General features: G+C 47.6%; 1 protein-coding gene across 2 annotated transcripts in view; it reads left to right on the top strand.

Annotated features, from left to right (window-relative positions):
- Positions 1-5,558: 5,558 nt before the first annotated feature.
- Positions 5,559-22,469, top strand: part of RNF220 (ring finger protein 220) — a 220,585-nt gene continuing 203,674 nt past the window's right edge. For both annotated transcript variants that reach the window (XM_014796427.2, XM_014796425.2), the window contains exons 1-2: positions 5,559-5,696; positions 12,063-12,804. In XM_014796427.2, the coding sequence (XP_014651913.1) occupies positions 12,180-12,804 (625 nt within the window). In that variant the 5' untranslated portion in view covers positions 5,559-5,696; positions 12,063-12,179. The remainder of the gene's footprint in view (positions 5,697-12,062; positions 12,805-22,469) is intronic.

Here is a 22,469-nt window from a genome sequence, read left to right as displayed (position 1 = left end):
AAACAATCCCTCCCTTCAAGAGGCTTGTAGTCTAGACCGAGAGACAGCCAAGTAAGCAGACAGTTTCAGTATATGTAGGTTAATACTAGCCTTGACAGAGTAAGCACATGATTGTCGGGGAGTATAGAGTAGCACCTGTCTTGTCTTGGGAAGTCAGATAGTGCTTCCTGAATCTTGTCCTCAGATTTAAATCAATTCAGTCCAACAGATACCAGTATCTATTGTGCTAAGTACTACGCAAAACAACTGCTTTTAAGCAGATCAAAGTCTAGTGGAGGAGCCTGAGTACTTAATGGATAATTGCAGCACAATGTGGTAAGTGGATAGATAAATACATAGGATGCTACGATAGCTGGGATTGAGGAGATGAGAGGACTGGTGGGCAGCACAGCTTCCTGGAAGAGACCATGCCTGAGCAGACTCTTGCAGTATGAATAGGAGTTAACTAGACATTGGAACATCCAGTTCCTTAACATGACAAACATTACCCTTCACAATCCCTTGATCTACTCTTCCAATGCACCCTTATATCTTCTATACCTTTGTTTTTCAAAATAGGAACAAGAACCCCTGAATTATTTAGTGTTACACATGGGATTGAGAAAGTGCTGGATAAATGTGCTGCGTCTTTCTGGAGCATCAGTTTTACCAGATGGTAAATAATTTAAAACATTGTTTTATATTAAAGCATAATATATTTGTGGAGTTGAAGGCAAAATTTCCATTGATTTTTTTCGAGATTAAAAAAGGGTACATAAATCCCAAGCTAGTGGCAAGTCCTTTCAGGCTTGCCCTTAGACACCACCATCCACCACCACCCTTTTCTTGCGGAAAAGTTTGAAATGCACTATCTGAATGTGCCAAGAACCTCCACGTCTCTGTGCCTTAGCATATGCTCTTCCCTCATCCTGGGGTGCTCGTCCCTTTGTCTCCCTAGGTAAACTCGACTTATCCTGCGAAGTCCAACTTGAGTGTCAGCCCACAATAGTCATTTTTAACAGAGTTTAAATGTCATCCCATGTAATGGTTACTTCTCCAACACTCGCTTGTGTCTCTGCCTCCTTTCCTGACAGCCCTGGGCAGGGTTAGCCCCTCCCTCTTTTGCGTTTCCGCTTCCTTTACTCAGAATTTCCGTTGCAGCGCTGCTCACAGGGTACAGCGCTGCTCACTGTTTCCTTATCCGTCTCTGCTGGTGGACTGTAAGCTTCTCTAGGGCAGGGACTATTGTTAAATTTATCTTTGTGTCCTTAGTGACTGGCACTTGGTAGACACTCCTTAAATGTTTGTTAAATGTTGAATTTATGGACCATTCCTTACTCTGCGTCATCTCGGCTCTTACATAAAGTAATATCTCCTTTACTTCTCATCTTCAGGGAATGAGGTGTTCCACCAAAGTATATCTTCCAGACAACTGCAATTTATTTCCCAAAGTATCAAAATCTGCTTTTGGTGGGAATTTATTTCTCTAAGTTGTTACACACTTGCTTGCTCTCGTAAGTAAGCCATACGGAGCATAACGTGTCCCTCGATGACTGAGCCCTGAAAGCATCAGGGTTATGCTGGTTTGGAATTCGTGACGTCCTCTGGGGCCACTGATGGGATCGGGCTTTTTGCCGCCACACCAAATAACTCCATTTTCTCCTGGTTTTTGAGTTTTTGTGCTCATTTCTTGTATTTTGGTCACCACTTCTCGCTGCCAGCGTGCTTGCTCTCCCAACACTGGCCTTTGCTCCTTTTATATGCTTTTTCATGGATATTAAAATTGCAAAACTAATATATGTTCACTGAAACACAAACAAACAGAAGCATTTGAAGTAAAAGTCAAAGTCCTCCCTTCCTTCCTGGCTCCCAACCCACTCACTCACCCACATCCACACTCCCACTCTCTAGGCATAACCATTGTTAGCAGTTTAATGTGCGTCCCCGCAGGCCATGTTCTGTCGATGTGTGTGTACACTCGTGTATATACAAATATCAAAGCACATTATGCAGACTGTGACATGACTTGCTTTTCTTCCCACTCAACAATACACAATAGGCATCCTTGCATGTCAGTACCTCCAAGTCTATCTCATTCTTTTTAATGGCTGCCCCTTTTTAATTTGACAATCTTAATCAGCTGTGAATGGGAAAGCCAAATAATCAAGCTTATTAGAATTGTACCTAAGAAAGAGTAAATCAGCTCTGAGTGAAGGCTTGAGGAACTCTCCTAGGAGTAAAATGTGTTAACTTTAGTGCACAGCCTTTGTAATGTTTGTTTTGGCCATTCTGGGACCCTTTTTGCTTATTTCCTGTTCATTGTGTTTTGGATAGCTGAGGTTGCTGGACACATGACCTGTGAATTAGTGAGGTATGACATATTCAGTTTTGCATTACATAATTTTGCTATGGTTTTGTGCATTTAATTGTTTCATTTAGATTGTCTTTATAGACAGTGATTCTTCTAATTCCTCAGTACTTGCATCATAGTGCAGACCATTGCATATGGTAGCAGTTAAAATTGTGTGGCTCGATGATTGATATGGGGCTTCTTATCTATATCATCTACTTGTAAGAATGTGCCCTGGATTGGTGGGAACTCTATACGTTGATCTGAGGAAGACTTTTACTACTAATGAACTTTTACAGACAGCATCTTGTCCTATAAATTAAAAAATCCTATTTAGGATTTATATAGGGTCTTCCTTCTGCTTTCATCTACCGTAGGAAGTGGCTCAATCCTGTCGATTTCCCCTTTTGGATCTCACTGTCATGTGTCTCCTCTTCTCCATTCCCTCTGCCCCAGTAGCTTGGCTCAGGCCTTACTATATCCCATCTGAATTTTCCATAATAGACTTCTTAATTGGTCTCTCTGCCTCCTGTCTAACCTCCACCCTGCTCACCCAGTTACTAATGCTCTTTTGAAAACAGAAATCCTATCACATCACACCCCTGAAAAATCTTCTAGTAGTTTCTCATCATCTATAGGATAAAGCCACTTTCCTTAGCTTGTATACATAGCCTTTTGTGATCTGCCCATCTTCTCCTGACTATGTCTTGCTACTCAATACCTCATACTTCAATTTCTAGGGAAATCAAATGGTTTGTAGTTCCTTCAACACACCACACAGAGAGTTCTCAATAAATGCTTGTTAAATGAATGAATGAAACACCTTATGTAGCTGGAGTGACCATTCAACCTGCTTGGCTCAGGATGGTCCCTGTTCACACCTGCCATCCCAGTGTAATTATCAGTAGTGCTCCTTTTCACTATGAAACCTGTCTCAGACCAGGAAATTCCATACATGGTCACCCTAATTATAGCAGTCATCAAATTGTGTTCTAATTCTAGTTTCCTCTACTAGATGGTGAGCTCTTTAGGGGCAGAAATTTTGTTTGTTCATTTTACTTTTAAATCTTCGTGTTATAAACCAATGTTACTGCAATAAACAAAAAATTAAAAAAAAAATCTTCATTTATTCATTCATCTAAGAGATTGACACAGCTAGATGCTGAAGAATAATGCTGGATAAAACAAACATGCTTCTTGCCTTCATGAAGCTTACAATCCAGCAGGAAAGAATAAGCTGGTGGGAAGAATAGTGCCTAATACAATAAATGCTGCTGTGTGAATGAATGACTACACGTGGATAAAGACTTAGAGGTTCCTAAATAGACAACCTGAATCCCATGAATTACAGAGACAGAAACAGTCATAAATATAGAACTCTAGGTTGATCAAATTAACCATTTACTTAAAGGGCTGCTAGCTAAAAATTTTAAATACAAACAATACATGTACACCTAAACATACATAATATTTATATGCTACCTTAACGTTAAATATAAGTAAAAAAGATCATGAAATTATAGCAAGAATGAGACTTTGGGGGCTCTGTGTTTTTTGTTTTTTGTTTTTTTTTTATAATTTTATTTATTTATTTTTTTCTCCCAAAGCCCCAGTAGATAGTTGCATGTCATGGCTGCACATCCTTCTAGTTGCTGTATGTGGGACGCAGCCTCAGCATGGCCAGAGAAGCGGTGCGTCTGTGTGCACCCGGGATCCGAACCCGGCCGCTAGCAGCAGAGCGCGCGCTCTTAACCGCTAAGCCACGAGGCCGTGGCTGGCCCAAGGGCTCTGTGTTTTTAGATGACAATTTGTAAACCCATGTGGTTCTTTGCAGGGTGGATTATCAGTATGTAATTCCCCTCCCCCTCCACTCCCCAGTCCATTTCTTTTCCAGATGAGAAATCTGTGGTTTTAGAACCTGGGCCACAAAAGAAAAGAATGACTTCTTAAGCCAGCATTAGATGTTTAGATTTTGGTTGGGCTTTGCTTTGAGACCTAGGACTACCTGCTTGTCCTAGACTTGTTAACCATGTTGCCATGGGCAAATTACAAAACCCTTTCAACCTCAGTTTCTTCTTCTATATATAAAATAGTGATAATATTATCTCCAGAATTAATCTAAGGATTAAATGAGATTATGTAAAGGCATTTAGTCCAGAAAACCAGCTCCTAGAAGGCACTCAGGGAATGTTAGGTCTCCATCCATTTCCCCTATTTATCTTTCTGTATGTGGTGTATTAAAGGATGACATAAAATGACTTCAAAAGAAATGACTGTAAATATAAATACCAATAATTTTTTTTTTTTTGGTGAGGAAGATTAGCCCTGAGCTAACATCTGTTGCCAATCCTCCTCTTTTTGCTGAGGAAGATTGGCCCTGGGCTAACATCTGTGCCCATCTTCCTCTACTTTATATGTGGGACACCGCCACCGCATGGCTTCATAAGCGTGCACCGGGAACTGAACCTACTAACCCTGGGTGCTGAAGTGGAGCACGCGAACTTAACCACTATGCCACCGTGCCTGCCCCGCAATAGAGTTTTTTCTTCTGAAATCTGCGTACTAAGCTAGGCCCTCTCCATTCCCTCTAAAAGTTACAGTTTTATTTATATTCATTTATTATCTTATTATTATGGGCAAAGACCCGGAGAAGCATTCCAGGAGCAAAGCAGTAGGTAAGATTTTTCTGGAAAAAGCAGAGTTGATGAGGGAGCGAGGATATGGGAGTCATTTAGCTGCAGTTGGTATCAGTCTTAAAGATTTACCCATTTACTCTCGGTCACTTTTGGTTCAAGGAAGGAAGAAGGAAACCAAACCATTCATTGAGATCTCTGTGGGAGGAGGGGGCATGTGAACAAAAGCAAGAGCTCTCTTCAGTTCCCACAATGTCTCTCGACCCCAAGACTTTCAAGCTCTTTGGCGAGGGCCAGCAGGTCTGTTCTCCAGGAGTGCCCTGGGTCTGGACTCCATTTCCCAGAGTCCCTTAGTGCCCTAATGTATTCAGTGCTCAGAGTGCCTGTATGTGTGTGAGTGTGAGAGAATGTGTGCGTGTGTGTGCGTGCGCCCGTGTGTGTGTCTCCGAGTCCCGGGGAGAGTGGAGGCTCATTCACTGATTAGAGCCAGCGCTGAGAGGCAGCACTGCTCCTTCTCTCACACCAACCGAGTCTCTTGATCTGTACATGCAATCCCAGGCAGCTCGCGAGCACAAACCCGGGGCCAGCCGCCTGCTGCCGCTGCCGCTGCCGCCGCCGCCGCCGCCGCCGCCTCCGCCGGCTCTGCGCGCCCGGGACTTTTCATGCACTGCACTCACCGCCTTCTTCCCTCCGTGTCCTGAAAAGTGCGACCGTTCTCCCCAGGAATTTCCACGGCAAGTATGGAGACCAGACAGGGGTGTGGATGTGTGCGGATACACAACAGGGGTGGGTGCGAGGGCCGCCGGGTTGCTCAGGAACCTGGCTAACTTTCCGGCTCCGTTTCCTAGGGATTCGGGCGCTCCCCCCCGACAGGGGCGGGGGCTGGGACCTGGACTGGCACGTCTCGGATCTTCGCGACGGTGCCTCCCCGCATCGGTGCCCTGCGCACTCCGTGCGCTGCCTCACTCAAACTTTCCGTCTTGAGTTTTCCTTAAGGTGTTTTATTTGGAGGGGGGGGGTGCGAGGAGGAGGGACCAGACGCGGGAATTGGACAAGTAGGGAGGGTGAGGGGACAGTCAGGGAAGGGAGGACTTCTTTTCTCCATCTTTTAATAAGCCCCGTTCTCACTTTGTTTGGGTCGATGGCGAGAATGCCCTCTCGCCGGGCTCCCCTGTGTGTCCCGCGGTGATTTCCGGCGGGGCCGGGACCCGGTCGTACTCAGCGGGGAGCCCGAGGCGGCGGGCGGGATGGGAAAGGGGCGATCCGAATGAGAAAGGACCCCGACCGCCCCCACACAACACGCGACCGGCCCGGTGGGGTACCCGAGGCGAGGCAGGGAGCCTTGGGCCCCCGGGTGCGCGGCTTACTCTTTCCCGGCCGGGGCGGGTGTGAAGGGCGTGGAGGGGGTGGGGGTGGGGTGAGGGGAGCCGCAGTGGGGAGGAAGGAGGCAGGTGCTGGCCCAGAGGTGGACTGAGATAAATGCAAACGGTAAACTCCCCGCTCCGCTCGGCTGGACCCGCCTGGCCTTAGAGCAGCCCGACCCATGGGGGGGTCTCCCGGGATTTTCGGGGTCGGGACTCTCTCAGCCGCTTCTACGGAGCCGGGTGGGAGGACCACCGTATAGACAGCGGCGAGTTCTTCTTTTTGTAGTTTTATTTTTATCTTAGACCTGCCTTAAACTGAGTAACAATTTCTCTTTCTCCGACTTGAGAACAAAACTTTTCAGCGAGCACGCCGGTCGCTGCAGTCCTGCCGCCCCCGGCGCCGCGCTCGTCAGCCCGGGCCGAGCGACCTTCTCTGCCCGGAGCCCGGCCCCGCTACCGCGCTCCCGAGCCTCCGGCCGCCCCCCCTCCCCAACCCCGGGCTTTTCAGGGCTTGGCCTGGGCGTTTCGCCTTTGTGCTTTGTTAGGGAAAAGCCTTTTCTTCCAGGGCACAACAAACTTGGGCGGAGAGTTTCCGTGTGGCCCCTCGGGCGAGGCCGCCCACCGTGGTGAGGCCATCGGAGGGGGATGCCCGGTCCGTCCTCGGCTCCAGGAACCCCTCCAAGAGCTCGAGGCCCGGGTGGACCCCGGCCGGCAAGGGCGCGCGGGAGCCCTGAGGTAGCAGGGGTTCGGGCTACCTGGAGGCAGAGGAAGCGCTCTCGCTTCCCGTTAAGAACGCGCTGCTTTCTCGGGCCCTGGCGCGGGCGGCTCCAGCGGAGGGCCAGGGCCAGGGCCCGGGCCCGAGCCGGGCGCGCATCGCACCGGGTGAGTGCATGGGGCGGGGCGCTCGGTGTGGGGCTCAGCCGGGCCGGGCCGGGCCGGGCTGTCCGGGGTCTCCGGCCTGCGGCCCCTCCCTGCCCCAGGAGCAGCTGAGAGGGAAGACTCGCGCTCCGTTCCCACGATGCCAACCAGCCACGTCCAGCCTCTCGCCTCCGCTCCAGACTCGGCTTGAGGGGCAAATGGGAAAGAAAGGAAAAATAAAGAGAAAAAAGGGCGGGCAGTGAGGAAGAGCGGGTCAGACTGTAGGGAGAAGAGCGGGCAGGGGAGCCTGGCCTCCTCCTCTGCCGGTCCTCGGGGGTTCTTCCCGCAAATAGAAAACGAGCCGAGGGGGGAAAGGCAGCAAGATCGTCGAGGAAAAGCGATGCGGGCGTCTTCCGTCCCCATCCCTCCTGGCCCTCGGAAACCCGGCAGAGGTGGCTTGCGTTGGCTGCGCTCCGGGGCGAGGTGGGGGAAGGCCGAGGACAGGGCGGCGCCGCGCCGCCGGTGACCGACGGGGCCCGGGCCGGGCGCGGAGCGAGCGGGGACACACACCTGTTCTGCGAGCCGCGTCGTGGGCGGCGGCGCGAGAGGCAGAACCCTCCCTCCCGCACCCCAGGCCCGCTATCTTGGATCGAGGAGGGCCCGGCCATCCCGCGCCGGCCCGCCTTTGCGGGAGAGCTGGAATCCAGGAGTCCGGTGGCGCGCGGCGGCGGGACCGGGGTGACCCGCGGGGCGGGGCTGTCCCGGGGCACGAGGTCCTTGGACTTTCTTTGATCGAAGGCAGCCTCCTCCGAGCCCCTGCCCCGCGGGCCCTGCCTGGCTGCGGACCAGGGCCCCTCGCACGTGTCCGTTCCTCCCTGGCCGGCGCCCCCGTTCCCCAAAGTTACAAGAGATTGTTTCGTGAGGAGGTTGTTGGGGCCGAAAGTATTCTTTGTGCAAAGGCAACCGAGAACTGGAGAGAGAGATCAGGCCAAGGATTGGTGGGCTCGGCTCTGCGTTGGCCCCAAGTTTACGTAGGTTTCGCCTTTTCCTCTGCCTCCTCCGTTTTCCCTAAAAGAGTTGGTTTTTCCCGGTTAAGACTCTTACCGGCTGAATTCCGCACCCGCTCGCTGAGCCGGCGGCCCCGCAGCCCCGCACTCGGACAGGCCGGGCTGTCTCAGATTCGTCCCCGTTGGCCAAGCCCGGCCTGGGTCGGGGTCCAAATCTGGGACCCATACCCGGCCAGGTCTGAACCGCGGGCGTTGGCCCCAGCCCTTGAACCGTGTTAGCCTTATGCTTCCGGAGCTCTTGCATACGGTGGTAAAAATTTCTCTTAGAGCGGTGTTTCCAAATACCCCCTGGGCATTTGGTGTGCGGGAATTCTCTTCAAGCGAAGAAGTTTGTGAACTTAAAAAAAAAATCTTTCCTGAATTCTTCACAACCCCCCACTCCCCCTGGCCCCATTTCCCATTGTTCTTTGCTTTTTAAGTTGCCTGTTAATTTTTTAAAAGTTTATTTATGCAAAGGAAAAATATCGTTTAATTTGTTCTATTATTTTAATTCCTGGCTTTTGGAAACGGTTCAAAGACCACAAAAATGTCACCTGTTGTAATAAGCAGAGGAGTGTTGTGTGTGCGTTTTAATTGCCAGCAGAGTCGTAGTTTGGTGGGCGTTCAGAGCTCGGGCTCCGGGAAAGAGGCTCTGCAGCTTTCTTTGTGGCAGTCGTTTGCAAGTGGGTTTGGCTCCCAGCAGCAGCAGCAACAGCAGCGCCGCTTCCTTCTACGCCGATCCCCGGCGCGGGTCAGGAAGCTCAGACCCCGGACAGGGATGGTCAGAGGCTGGGCTGGGAGGTTGCCCACTCTCTGGGACTTGCTCTCTGGCTTTCAGTTTTTCAATGCGAAAGTGGCTAGTTCGCGCCAGAGAGCGGGGAGCGCTGCGCATCAGCCCAGCCTCAGACATTTTCACGTTCCAAACGGCAGCTTCTTCGTTTCATTTGTCTTGGTTCTGGCATGTTTAACCACGCAATTAGTAATCTCACTAATTATTCAGTTAGCTGGCGTTTTGTAATCACTCTGAACCAGGGGCGAGTGTGTCATTTAACAAACTCTCACACATACAGACCTGACCCAAACCCATCACGTCAAGGATTTGAAATTTTAAAAACTCAATATTTGTTGGTCCCTCCGTCCAACCTCGCTGCCTGCCAGACAATTTATTTAGCTTCGTGGATTGATCCCTCCTCCTTGTTTAGTTAATTCAACAAAGACTTTTTGCAATCTGTTTGGAGTTTGTCTGATGCCGTGGAAAAGTAGCTGATGATTTATTTGGTTGCTTTTCGATTTCTGTCTTCAGCCCTTCTTTCTCCTCCTTTCAGCGGGGATGTCAGCTGTTATTACTTCCTATTGATCCCTTTGCAAAGTGAGAAGTGAACTAAAATTAATGTCAATTCCACTGCTCGGATCAATAGCTGGAGTTATTTTAATCTGGATTTGCACGAAGTGCTAAATTAAAAAAAATCAGCATAGAGGCAGAAAAGTAACAGTTACTTTCTCTTTGCCCCGTTCTTTACAGTCACCCAAAAGCTCCATCAAGCTGATTATCTTACAATCTATATTTTTTTAATTAAGAGGGTCAGTTAGTTTTCTTATTTTGGGTTCTGTGTTTAAACCCATGACATTTTGACATTGGGAGTGTATTAACTATAGATTTTCATAATGACTGTGGTCTGCTGAAGCCTCATCTATACAAGTTGTTAATGTGAAGAGGGGGTAAGAAAGAAAAGGGAAAAGAGAAAAAGCATTCCCCCTTTCCCCCACAGAGACCAATGCCCACACTGTGGAGTAAAAGATGTGGCTTGGAAAAATATTGTTGATTTATTTTCAGTATAATGAAGTTTCAGAGGAATAACCAGATTTGAATGATTCACCGTGTTCTGTTGGAGTGTCCCGTCCTGTCGCCAGATTACTAATTTATGAAACTCATTTAACGTAATGAGGTGGTCTAGGAAGTAAAAGTAGAAAGTGAATCCTCTGGGTAATGTTATTTTGAGGGGAAAACATTTCTCCCTGGCCCCCCGGTGTATTATGTTTGGTCTTTTTTCCAGCTTACTTCCTATAATATTGCTTGTTGGTAGACAAGCAGTTAGTTATTTCTGTTGCAAAGAGCTGCTTAGAACCCTTGGAACAGCCGTGGACCCACTTTCAGAGTGTCCATGTTGTGTGACCATTAATCTGATTTGAAAACAGCCAAGAACAGGATTCCCAGACTTGTCAGGCTAACTGGCTGTCCTTGGCAGATCATTCCCTGCACTGCTATAACTTGACAGGAAAGTTATTTAAAATTTGGAAGAGAGAAAAATCCGTTAATGTGAGATACATAATCTGGTAATTTAGCAATGATGTCTATAAGGAAAGATGCCAAATGAGGAAACAGTCTGATGATGTGCACTCATCTTCCCAATTCATAACCGTCATTGACACGTCTGCCACAGGATGGGAGAAGGAAGTACTCTCTTTGCGCTGCATTAAGCCAGGAGGATTCATCTACTGTTTAAGGTTTCTCTATTTGAGGGAGTATCAAAGATGCTCCATTATCTAGGTAGGTTTTTTTAAGGGAGGGAGTAAATTTTGTTTGAGACGTAACTCTCAATTTAAAGGATAAAATTTGTAGAATATGGTGATTTTTGGTTACACTTGGAGTTTCGTCGTTTCTATTTAGTGTATATTTTTGAAGCTAATGAGTCCTAGTATTCATCTTTCGTTATCCTGACTTGAGGTATAGTCCTTCTCCCACCCCCCACCCCCAGTCAGAATAAATTTTGAAACGGAATTACTGGCTATGAAAATGTACAACCTAAATTTAAAAGGGAAATTGAAAGAAGTCTCTCCGAACTCCAGTTTGTTCCAGGGGCCTTTATCAGACATCAACTCTGACTGGGCCAATGAGCAGAGCAAAATAAGTCAGAAATTTTGTTAACATTTTGCTCTAAATGTTAATGGCAAATTCGAGGCTGTTTACAAATCTATTTAACAGTGAGTACATTAGTAACTAAAATTACCAATCCGTTCTTTGCTGCCCCTGGAAGACAGACGCTTCTAGAGAACATATGCCAAAGGCACCCATTATGTTTTTAAATATTGTCAGAGACGCCAGGCATTTTATTGATGAAGGTTTTGTTCCTTCACAGAAGAGAGAGCCTGCATGATTAGAGAGGAGAGTGCATCAAAAATAATGCTACTGTTGTTTCTTCACATAGCACTTCTTTCTGTAAACAGTCTTAGATGATACATGAAGATGTGTTTATGTATGTGTCAATGTGTGTGATTTATCCATACGTACAATTTGTACCAACTAACATGTACAGATGTTCGTGGTCTAGATGTGCTTGATTTAGGGATTTTTCAGTATCAGGGCGTTGTTAGGGGAGATGAAGAAAGGATGTGTAAGTGGGGGGTCGCTTAGGTAGGACCTGGTCTCTGTTTGAACATCAGGCCTGCCATGAGTGGTGTATGCAAGTGGAAGCCCTTTAAAATATAGACCCCACCTAATCTACTGGATAACTTGGCTTTCCAAAGCTCATTTGCTCAGGGAATATTGTATTTGGAGGTTTTATGATTTTTTTTCCTTTGCTGGGCTCAGGCACATTTCACCCGGAACGTGTAGGGACCAAAGTCAGCTACCCGTACATCACAGTAAGTTGTCTATTGATTTTCCTGAATGAAAATGGTCTGATGCTGCTGCCCACTGGCTCCTAAAGCCTATGGTGTCTCTTGCTCGAGCATCTGTAAGCCAGAAGGATGGTGTTTCGATCACTTGGGGTTTCCCTTTTTTCTTCCTCCTGACCTCCCTCTCCTCTCTTTTTTTCTCTTTGCTGTTTTGCAGGTCTTAGAAGGGGATGATTCCCCAGTAATATTCCCTGCCCTGATCCCAGGTGCCGCTTGGCCTCCCTCCCGGGGAAGACTGCTTCTCGTGTGACACCGACCATAGAAAGACACTCCAATGGACTTACACCGGGCAGCCTTCAAGATGGAGAACTCGTCCTACCTCCCCAACCCGCTGGCATCCCCGGCACTGATGGTCCTGGCGTCCACGGCTGAGGCCAGCCGTGATGCTTCCATCCCTTGTCAACAGCCACGACCCTTTGGCGTACCTGTCTCAGTAGACAAGGATGTGCATATTCCCTTCACCAACGGTTCCTACACCTTTGCCTCTATGTACCATCGGCAAGGTGGGGTGCCAGGCACTTTTGCCAATCGTGATTTTCCCCCTTCTTTACTACACCTCCACCCTCAGTTCGCTCCCCCAAATCTAGATTGCACCCCAATCAGTATGCTGAATCATAGTGGAGTGGGGGCTTTCCGTCCCTTTGCTTCCGCTGAGGACCGGGAGAGTTATCAGTCAGCCTTTACGCCGGCCAAGCGACTTAAGAACTGCCATGACACAGAGTCTCCCCACTTGCGCTTCTCAGATGCAGATGGCAAGGAATATGACTTTGGGACACAGCTGCCATCTAGCTCCCCCGGTTCACTTAAGGTTGATGACACTGGGAAGAAGATTTTTGCCGTCTCTGGCCTCATTTCGGATCGGGAAACCTCATCTAGCCCAGAGGATCGGAATGACAGATGTAAGTACTTTGGTGCGAGCCCTCCCCAGCCCCCACCGAGCCCTGCCTTACAGTAGTGTAACAGGTCGGTGGCATTTTTCGTGCTCCTAGTAACGGGAAGGGCCAACTACTTCCCGTTCAATAGCTGTGGAGTGCTAACGTTTCCTTGTCTCTTGTCAACGAGGATTGATAGTTTTGGTAGGAAATGTGTTTCTGAAGGTAGCCACAGGCAAGTTGGCCTCTGCACCGCCTCTCTCCAGGGTGCCATTGGCTTATTCTCTGGGCACACTCTGGAGTGAAGAGGGGTGCCATATATGTAGTGGCATGAATGTCATTTCATTAGACAGTGTAGGTTCCTAGGGAATTTGGGGGCCTGAAGGAACTCCTCCAACCCTCTTCTCTGTGCTATCCCCATGATGTTTCTCTAATCCCGGCGTTATTTTTTAGCTTTTCCATTGTATCACATCCAGCGAACTCCACATGATTTTATTTTCACAACTCTCAGCCCCTGTCCACATCAGGCTATTTTTCAGAGAAGGACAAAGGTGTCGTCAATCACCATAAAACATTTCAAACAGCTGTGTTTTCCTTGCGATTGCAAGGCTAGAGAGCCGACTTCTCTTGGGATTTCCCAGGTTTGCTGGATGCTTATCCTGGGGCTCACTTTTAGGACCAGACACGGTTGACCTGTGTGACTGCTCCATATTTGATGTTCACAACTATTATTAATTTCTGCTTACAGAACAGCCTTCTCATGTTCTCCAAGTGCCTTCTTGGGCCCTGGCTAGACTCACTAATAGTTGGAACTAAACCTTTATGCGGAACTTGTAGACTGGGTGTGCTGAACTCTGCAATCTTCTCCTCTAATATAATCAGAAAATCATTGTGTTTTGAAGCTTTTGGGCTGTGGGTAGACAGAGCAGTTTTCTTCAAGCCTGGTGAGAATTTATGAACTGACGGTGTTTTTCCACCTAACCCTTTGTTCTAAAATTTGCTTCCTTTTATTTTCTTAAGAAAACTACATCCGAGGTTTGCTTTCCCCTCTTCTCTATTTTTTGTGCTCCTGTCCTCTCTATAACCACCAACACGAATGCCATTTTCTTCTCTTTTCTTTATGATGCCGAGGAGAGTAATAGAGACATTGCAGCTCTCTCCCCTGTCGGCACTGCTTCCTCAGGCTGTCTCCTTGAATTAGGCACTGTGTTAACTTTCCTGCGCTAAAAGGCATCTGCCTAAACCCAGCGTACCTTTTCAATAAAAGTCATCATAAAATCAACCTGCCTTGTAAATCCATCGCTCTTTGGTTTTGAAATATGTTGCGAGTGTGTCTTTTATGTCAGCGTCTGTAAGCTGGAGACCTCCCCACTTAAGGGAGAAGGCTGCTCTGTGACAGCACAGCTGCCCGTGTGGGCTCTCTCACTTGGCTTTGCCATCTCCCTTTCTGTACAGCTGACGTGTGTGTATGTTATGATCCTGCTTTTTGGATGTACCTGCAGAACATGGATTGGTGTTGTGTTGGTCTGTTTTATTTTAGTTTAGTTTAGTTTTCATTTGTCAGTGTGTAAGTGATCAGGGCTGGCTGTAATCTGACCTCTGGCTAAAACTGCCCTGGGTTAGAGTGTGACAGATCCTGCCCCCTTTTTCTCCAAATACAAGTTGAAAATGAATCCTCTCAAAATTAATATGCCACAAAGTAACATCTGGAGATCAAGATTCCTTTCTTCTCTCCTAACAAATTCAGCTTGTCTCCATTTTTCTGTCTTTTTAGCCCAAACCTGTCTCAGACCTGCAGAGCAGGAGGAAGCTTGTTAGTCAAGTCAGAACCCATAGATGTGGATCTCCATTCCCTTCCGAGTGTCAGAGCCATAACTCTTCTGTTTGCCTGGGTTGCATTGTGTGGTGGTGCCATCCCCTGTGGAGATGGATCCCTCATACAGGAATACGCCTGGGTGGAGAAAAATTAAATGAGTCTGTCTCCCAAAGTGAAATGGAATTCTGACCTTGAAATTAATGAGATTCTGATCAGAAGGGTGGGGAAACTTCTTCATTTGAAACTGTAGTGTTATATAAATTAGAGCCCTTTCCCCTTTTATTTGCTTAAAATATTCTCCCTTTAGAGAATACTTTGTTGTCTCTTTTTTCTCTTACACAAACATTAAACCTAAAGGCATGTCTGTGAGTGTAGGATGTTTGTACACCCACATTCTTATCTAGAATTGCATTTGTGACTAATCTTTAACAAGAAACAAAGGTGCAAAGTGAAGAGGAGACAGTTAGCCTGTGATAACCATGGATCTGTGCTCCTTTCTCCTTTCCTTTCCTTAGGTGGGGCAGCAGCCTTCACAGTGTGGTGCCAGGTAGCGTTTGTGCTTTTGACTTTGAGTTTTTGGAAGGCAGGAGAAACATTTTTCTGTAGGGAAGGGTTGAAGAGGCACTGTGACAAAGTCTGCAGCAGCTTTCTTGGCTCCTGTCATATACTGACGTGTGTCGGAATATTTATGGTCTGTTTTATGTAAATACATATTTAAGGGCCGTTAGAAGGCCTGATTATTCCCACTAGATGCCTTTCAGGTCCTCCCTACAGAACCGTTTTGAAATGAGTAATATTTCTCAGATAATCGAGTGACAGTATACAAGACTGCTTCCAATGAGAGAGCTTGAGGGGCAGATGGGGCAGTGAGGGGGGTGGGGAGACTAAAACAGAGAGGATAGGAAGTGTTCAAAGGGGCTAATAGGATCCAGAGGCTTTTGCCCAGATTGCCAAAATTAACCATGTATATTTTAGGTTTTTATTCTTAAAATGTAGAGTTAATTTCTGATAGGGTTGTCTCATTTTTCAGTTCTCTTCATATAAATAAAATATTTTTTTCATAAAATGTAAAAGAAAATGTTTTAATTATATACAACAGTAAAACTCTTAAATAACCATTTAGCTTTAGGGTTTTGTTTGGAGTGGGGGTGGGTGAGTATGGGTATGTGTGTGTCCCTTATTTAGTGCAGAAGTTTTATGACTGAGTTTTAGGTCAATGAAAAATCAGTTTTACAGTGGAAACACTGACAGTTTTTACTGTCGCAGCCACCCCCTGCTCACACACTGCATCCATATGCAGATATGTCCACATCTGAGAGCGTTTGAAAGAGGGGCCTGCAGACGTGGTGTAATGCACACATGTTCTTTCCTTAAATCTGGGTACTGATAGGCAGGATTGCTTTTGTGATTAAATATGCATTTTTGTAGAAAGAAATGTAGCTACTTGGGTAAAGTATTATCTCTTCTAGTCGATGATTCCGGTTTAATTGCCTGTTCATCTACCTGGCATCACAGGTGGTTCCTAAGGTAGGTGTTGGGCTCTATGGAAAAAAAGAAGCCTTTACTCGACAGGACTGACTTATTTGGAAAAAGGGAGAAGTGTTTTGTGAGAAGCTGTTCGTGGAGGATGCATAATTCCCCAGGAAGGGGACTGAGGTAACTCCTGTTTATTGTCACTCCCTGAACCCGTCTCCAAGGCTCCTTGTCCAGGGAAATGATGCTAAAATTTATGGACCAATTACAAATAGTCCACGTGTGTCTTACATATGGAGTGTCTACAGATATGTTTCCCCGGGCTTTTAAAATAAACATCTCCTCATTAAGGAAACTTTACCACAAAAGGGAAGATAAGTATTGTCTGCTGCCTTATGCTAAAATCTATACATTTATTACCTCCTTAGCATTCTGGCTCTGATCATATGCGTTTCCTGCTTGTTCTGTGGGCCACCCCTGTGCCCAGATTCCTGCCTGGGTGACACAGTCTTTGGCCAGCCCAAACTGGAGTTGGGTAGTGTGCATGCTCACCCGAGAGCTGAGAGAGACCACAGCTGCCCACGTGGAGGGATGACTGGCCCTGCCTTCTGGCTCACCTCAGGGATGGGCTCTGGGCACTGACCACAAGTGGCCCTCTTTCCTTGGCCCTTCTCTGTGGTGGGGCAGATTCCCAGGTAGGCAGGAAGCCAGGTTGCTCACAGCAGCTCCTGGATGTTCTGCTTTGCTCTCATCTTTGATATATTTGAAAAATCATTCTGAGTCCCCAAAGCCCTGAGTAGGAGATGGTATTTTGTAATTTGAGATGCGTCTTTATAAAGGAATGTATCATTGAAAACCCTATGTCCTAAGAATCAAATCAACTGAGCCCACATAGACCCAGGGCAGCCCAGAATGAGGAGGGCCAGCTACATCATGATGGGGGGAGGGGTTAGGAGGGACACTTCCCAAGGGTTCTGGGACTGGAGTGGGCAGGGACCCTAATCTGGGTTTTTATGAGAATTGCTCTTGCTGGGGAGAATGTTTGGGGCAGTTCTCAGGTCACCAGGCTGAACTCCTGGATTGTAGCTGCAGCAGATGACCACTGTGAAAGGGTTAGCAAATCGCCAGAGCGAGATGGGTCAGATTGTTTCCTCTGTACTGACTGTCCAGACCTAGCCTGATTTGGCTCAGCTGCTCCCCGGGTGCTCGGGGTGGGGGGTGGGGGTGGGGGGGCGAGAACTCCTGTGATGTGTGTGGTTGTTTCTGGTTGTTCACTCCCAACGCAGTCCTGGAGACTCCTTTTCATGTTGCTGGGTTTAATTGTCTTGTTGGGATAAAGAAATGTTTGCACAGCTAAAGTGGGGCCGGGCTGGACGGGAGCAGTCCCTGATGGCTGCAGAGCCATCTGGCCTGGTTTGGCTCGGCTCGGCGCGCCGCCCGCCCGCCCGGCGGCTGGGCTCGCTCCCGCGCCCGCTCTCGCTCTCTGCCTCCGTCCTCGCTCCACGCCGCGCCGCTCTGGTCGGCGGCTGCCTGCTCGCACGGCCAGAATGCCTAATCACCATGGTGAGAAAACGGACACCGCAGCCGTCCTCCCTCCGCGCCTCGCGCCCTCCCTCCCATCAATTGTCATGCAGAAGTGATCCGGGCTGCCGTTTCCTCGCGGCCGCCAGCCAGCCCCTCGCCGCTCCCGGCAGAAGGGTGGCTGGTAATTGATCGTTTGGGGGAGGGGGCGCGGAGAGGCGCGAGGCCGGGCCGGGGGAGGAAGGACCAGAGAGTGCGCACCGTTGGCTCACTTGAAAAGGACCCCTCAGCCTTCGCCACCGAGATGGCGTTCAAGTGGTTTCAGAAATGCCGGCGACCTCGCCGTCGCTCGGCCGGCCTTGGAGGCGGCGGGAGAACTCGGGCGCTGCCCCCGGGCCAGGGAGCCCCGCGCGGCCGCGGGGACCGAGCGCCCGCCTCGCCCCCCACCCGGCCCCGCCCCGCCCTCCACGTCCCGCGCCCCCAGGTCGCACTAAGAACCGAGCCCGGGTCGGTTTCCTGTACGTCGTCTGAGCCGCAGGGAGAGCGTGGGGACGGGGCGAGGGGTAGGGAGGAGTGTGACCCGGGAGGGGCACGCCCACGCGGATGTCGGGTGACGGGGGACCGGGCAGGTGGGCGGGTGGCGGAACGAGCGGGCGAGAGGGACACTGCGCGTGGAGGGGGCGTGGGGGCCGAGGCTGGGGGAGGCGGTGGTGGGAGGAGGGAGTAGGGCGGGCGCCAGGGCGCGTTGATGAGGGAGGATGGACGTGTGTCCACGCGCATCTGGATCTAGCATTTCCCTGGGCGCCCGAGGACTTTGAGGTTTCTCCTGTAGATTCGAAACGTTTTCCCCCTCCTGCAGTTCAAATCTGCAAAACGTTCCGGGGAATGTTTCCCAAGTCCGGGGGTTCGGGAATAGGCAGGGTGGCTGGTATTCGAGCGAGGCGAGTCGTGGTCGCCTCTGACGGTCTGAGGCTCGCAGCCAGCACAGCGGAGCTCGTCAAAGTCCGGGCAATTTCTGGAACTCTTCCCACGGGAAGTTTTCCGGGGCTGCCTTCCGGTCAGCGGCCCCAGGTTGATTATTTGGTAGCCCTTTTTGCTTTGAAAACAAAAAACACACATTGTATCCAAATAACAAAAGTTGCTCTCCCTCCCCACCCCCTTTCCTCATGAGGCAGGGAAGAGGAAACTGAAAAATAGAATTATATTTTTATATTGGTTTTTCTTATTTTTAACCCTTATTAGCTACATCCATCTGGTTAATAAATAGCACACGTTGAAATGTATTCTTTGTAAATACTCGGGATTGGGAATGACAGTACGTTTAATAGAGTTATATTTTTGTAATGGTTTTTCATATTTTTAACTTTTATTACGTCCCTCTGTTCAATTAGATATCAGAGCACATGTTGGAATGTAATCTTTATAAATTACTTGGGATTTGGAATGATGATACATTTTATTGTATAATCCACACGATTTTAACACCAAAATAGTAATACTTTTTGGATTTGAATATTCTCTTCCTACAGTTTAACAGCATTTCTCAGTGCCATTTTCCCCCATTAAAGAGAGATGAACTGCAGACTTAAAAATAACTTATTGCTGTATAGTAGCTAAAATGCCTTAAAATTTTTTTTAAAATACCATTTAAATCGTGGCATTTCTATTGGTCACATTTTAGTTTTAGTGTTAAAAACTTTTTTTTTTTGCATTGGTGCCAATCACATCGAAGGGTTCAGTATACGTTAGCTGAGTATTGAATACATTGATGGTGATGATTATAATCTAATTTTTACTTTACATTTTCATCAATTTGCCACTCTTCTGCATTGCACTGGATAGTATGTGCTATAAAACTGTGCTATCACGAAAGTGTAGAGGTTTGAGGAAAGAAAGGAAGAATTTATTTATGCCCTGACGTTTGATAATGACAAAGACATGTAGGGAGTTTTTCAAGACATATGTGCAATTACCTTTCTCAAATATAGACTTATTGTGTTGATTATTTTGGGTACTAAAAAGTCTTCCATGACTTAAAAAATAATATAAAATTTGCTTTTCTCTCCTAACTCTCTAGAAACCTAAGATTGGAATCTTCCCCTTCTCAGATGTTTTCCCACAGCATTATAATCCGCTGTCGTGGAGTCCACAAATACAGATCTGCTTTTGGTGTGTATTTGAGAAAAAAAGTTCCTACCTAGAGCCTAGTCAAAGCTGGGAACACACAAGCGATGTGGGGGTTTTGTAGACGCATATAACCATCTGGCAATTCAGACATTTGACCGTCAGTTTTCTCTGTGGAATGTGTCTGATTGAAGATGACCTAGAGGAAATGAAAGTTGTGTTTTGGGGGAGACATAGTGCCGCGTCCAGGACATTCTGTTCAGCAGACATGGAGCTTTAGGAACGTCGAGAGCCGCGTGTGTGAAGAAGGAACCTTTTGGTATAGTCTCATGAGAAATCAAGCCGAGTAAGCCTGAATGTGACTCACTAGACGAGGGTTGTCTTTTTCCACTGAAATTCATTTGCAGGCTGAGACTTATGGCTTTGCATCCATCTTAGAGCAGCAGACAGTCAGAAAGCTGTCGCGAGGGGGTGAGGGCCAGCCCTGGAGAGACCTTTGCTTCATTTTCAGGTATATGATTCCCATTTAGGTGCCAGCTAATCCTATATTACTCTCATTTGACCTTGCTTTTTGAGGTTTGATTTAAACCAAGTCAGAGTGGCCTAGCATAATAAATACCTGTTAGAGGAATAAATGCTGTATTTGCTTCTTTGAGCCTCAACTTGAAGGTGTTTCAGATCACAGGTGGGGGGCAATATCACATAGTAGTTATGAGTTCAGCATCTGGAGTAAAATTCTGACCCTTCAGCTTACTTTCTCTGTGACCCTGGGCAAACTACTTAACCTCTCTGGGCCTCAGTATTCTCACCTGTATAGTGGGAATTATACAACCTTAAAGGGTTGTTGTGAAAGACTGAATGAGATTAAATACACAGATAATGCTTAGAATAGTTCCTCACTCAAACTAAGTGTTAAATGCATAATGGCTATTACTATTTCAAGGACAGTCCAGTGGTATAGTCTTCATCGTTAGAAGCACTGATATAGCCAAACACAGGGTCATTAACAACTAGCGTGTGTGTAGGATCCTTTCACACACTCATGCTTTATGGCAATGTGGAAAGAGGGAGGGAGAAAGGCTCAGAGCCCTTTTCTGTGTTAGCCAGCTGCTTCACCTCCCTCCATTATTATCCACCCACCAGGATTAGCCCTGGTGTCCCTCTGACCTCTTTTCCCCCTTTGTTTTATTTAGAAGCAAGGCAATATTAGAGTTAAAGAAACTGAGTCTTTGGGTCAGAAAGGGACTTGGCTAGGGTTAGATGTCTGGGCAGTGGCCCAGGTCAGAGAATCCAAATCTCATCATCTTTTCTTATTCTGGAATTTTGTGTTGTCAGATATTGTTTGAAATAAAGGGGCCATTAGAATTTGTGTGTGATAGAGATTTGGGCTCTGTATAATGAGATCTGCTATAATGGTATTTGACTGGTATTAGAACTCAAAGTCCCAGAGTTTCTAGTATGTCCTTAGATTTTAAGTTACACGGGCACTTTTACCCTCTTGCCTGTGTGAGAGAAATCTGTGAACCTTCCCCCATCTGTGTGTGTCACGGTCCCCCAGCATGATGGATTGTCTCTGCTTGGGGGAGGCTTAGAACGGGGCTTGAAGGGGCCTTGTAGGTCAGGAGAGAAATACAGCGGCAGGACTGCTCTGGGGGGGGGCTGCTGGGGAGGGATTAGCTGGGGAAGGGGAGGGCATGTCTGGGTGGGGATGGGCCTCTTCCACAGTGTGTGTGTGCGTTCTCCTAGGAGTAAAAGAGGGCTGTCTGTTACCCCGAGCGCACAGATAAACTCAGTGTTTTTCTCTTTGTAGAAGGAAAGCCCCGTGGGGCTTGGGAGTACTCGAGAATGACCCTGCAGTCAGTGGGAAAGGTGGGGAGGAGGAGAATGGGAATAAAGACTGACCCTTTGCCTGAAGACTTTGGATTTGAGTCTGTTATTTAAATATAGTACCTCATATTTGAAAAGTCTTCTGTTCACATATGTGTGTGGCAGAAATAGCCATTGGAGGCCAAATGTCCGATACCTCAATCTCTATCAGTTCCTTCATGGCTCTGTTTAAGAGAAGGGGTTCAGGTCACTGTTAGGGGCGAAATGTCTCTGTAGATCATAGAGCACCCACTTCTCCTCTCTCCCTATCCCCAGTCCTTTCCACAGACAGCCACAAAGGTGCATGGGAGATGGGAAGAGAAATGCCGAACATGCTTAACTTTCAGTTTTTAAAGAAGGGGGGGAAGTCTGGGATTTAGGCCCAAATGCCAAAGTCATGGTTTCAAAGGAATTCTAGAAAAGGAAAGAGTTGGGTCTCAGAGGTAGAGAGAGGTAAAGACAGTAGCGCCTGCTAGGTAAGAAGTAGTCAGCAGGACTGCAGTGAGGGCCTAGGCTTTGGTTTCCTTCCTGAGCAGTAAAATTAAAAAAAAAAAAAAAAAAAAAAAATCCTTAGAACAACAAAAGTCTGGATGCATGGGCTTCCTTCCTGACAGGCCAACCTGGTGGGGCTTCATTCAGACCCAGCAGCAGTCAAGGCTGATTTACGGGTAAGAGATCCCAGACAGACAGACGTGTGGGCTTAACCCTTTCCTAACCATAGAGATGCCCCATTGCGCATGCTGCCCTCTTCTTCCAACCACCCGTCATGGTGTGGGTAGCTTTTTATTGTCATTTTTTCTTTACCCAAAGAGAGTACCTGCAGCTGAAGGACCTAATTACCCTCTTCATGAAAAAGCTGGGTCTGTGAGAAGTTGATGATTTGAAAGAGATC

The sequence above is a fragment of the Ceratotherium simum genome, chromosome 22 (genome assembly GCF_057802395.1).
Source record: "Ceratotherium simum simum isolate JZ-2026a chromosome 22, ASM5780239v1, whole genome shotgun sequence".
Taxonomy (NCBI): Eukaryota; Metazoa; Chordata; class Mammalia; order Perissodactyla; family Rhinocerotidae; genus Ceratotherium; species Ceratotherium simum.
This window is presented reverse-complemented; position numbering and strand designations above follow the sequence as displayed.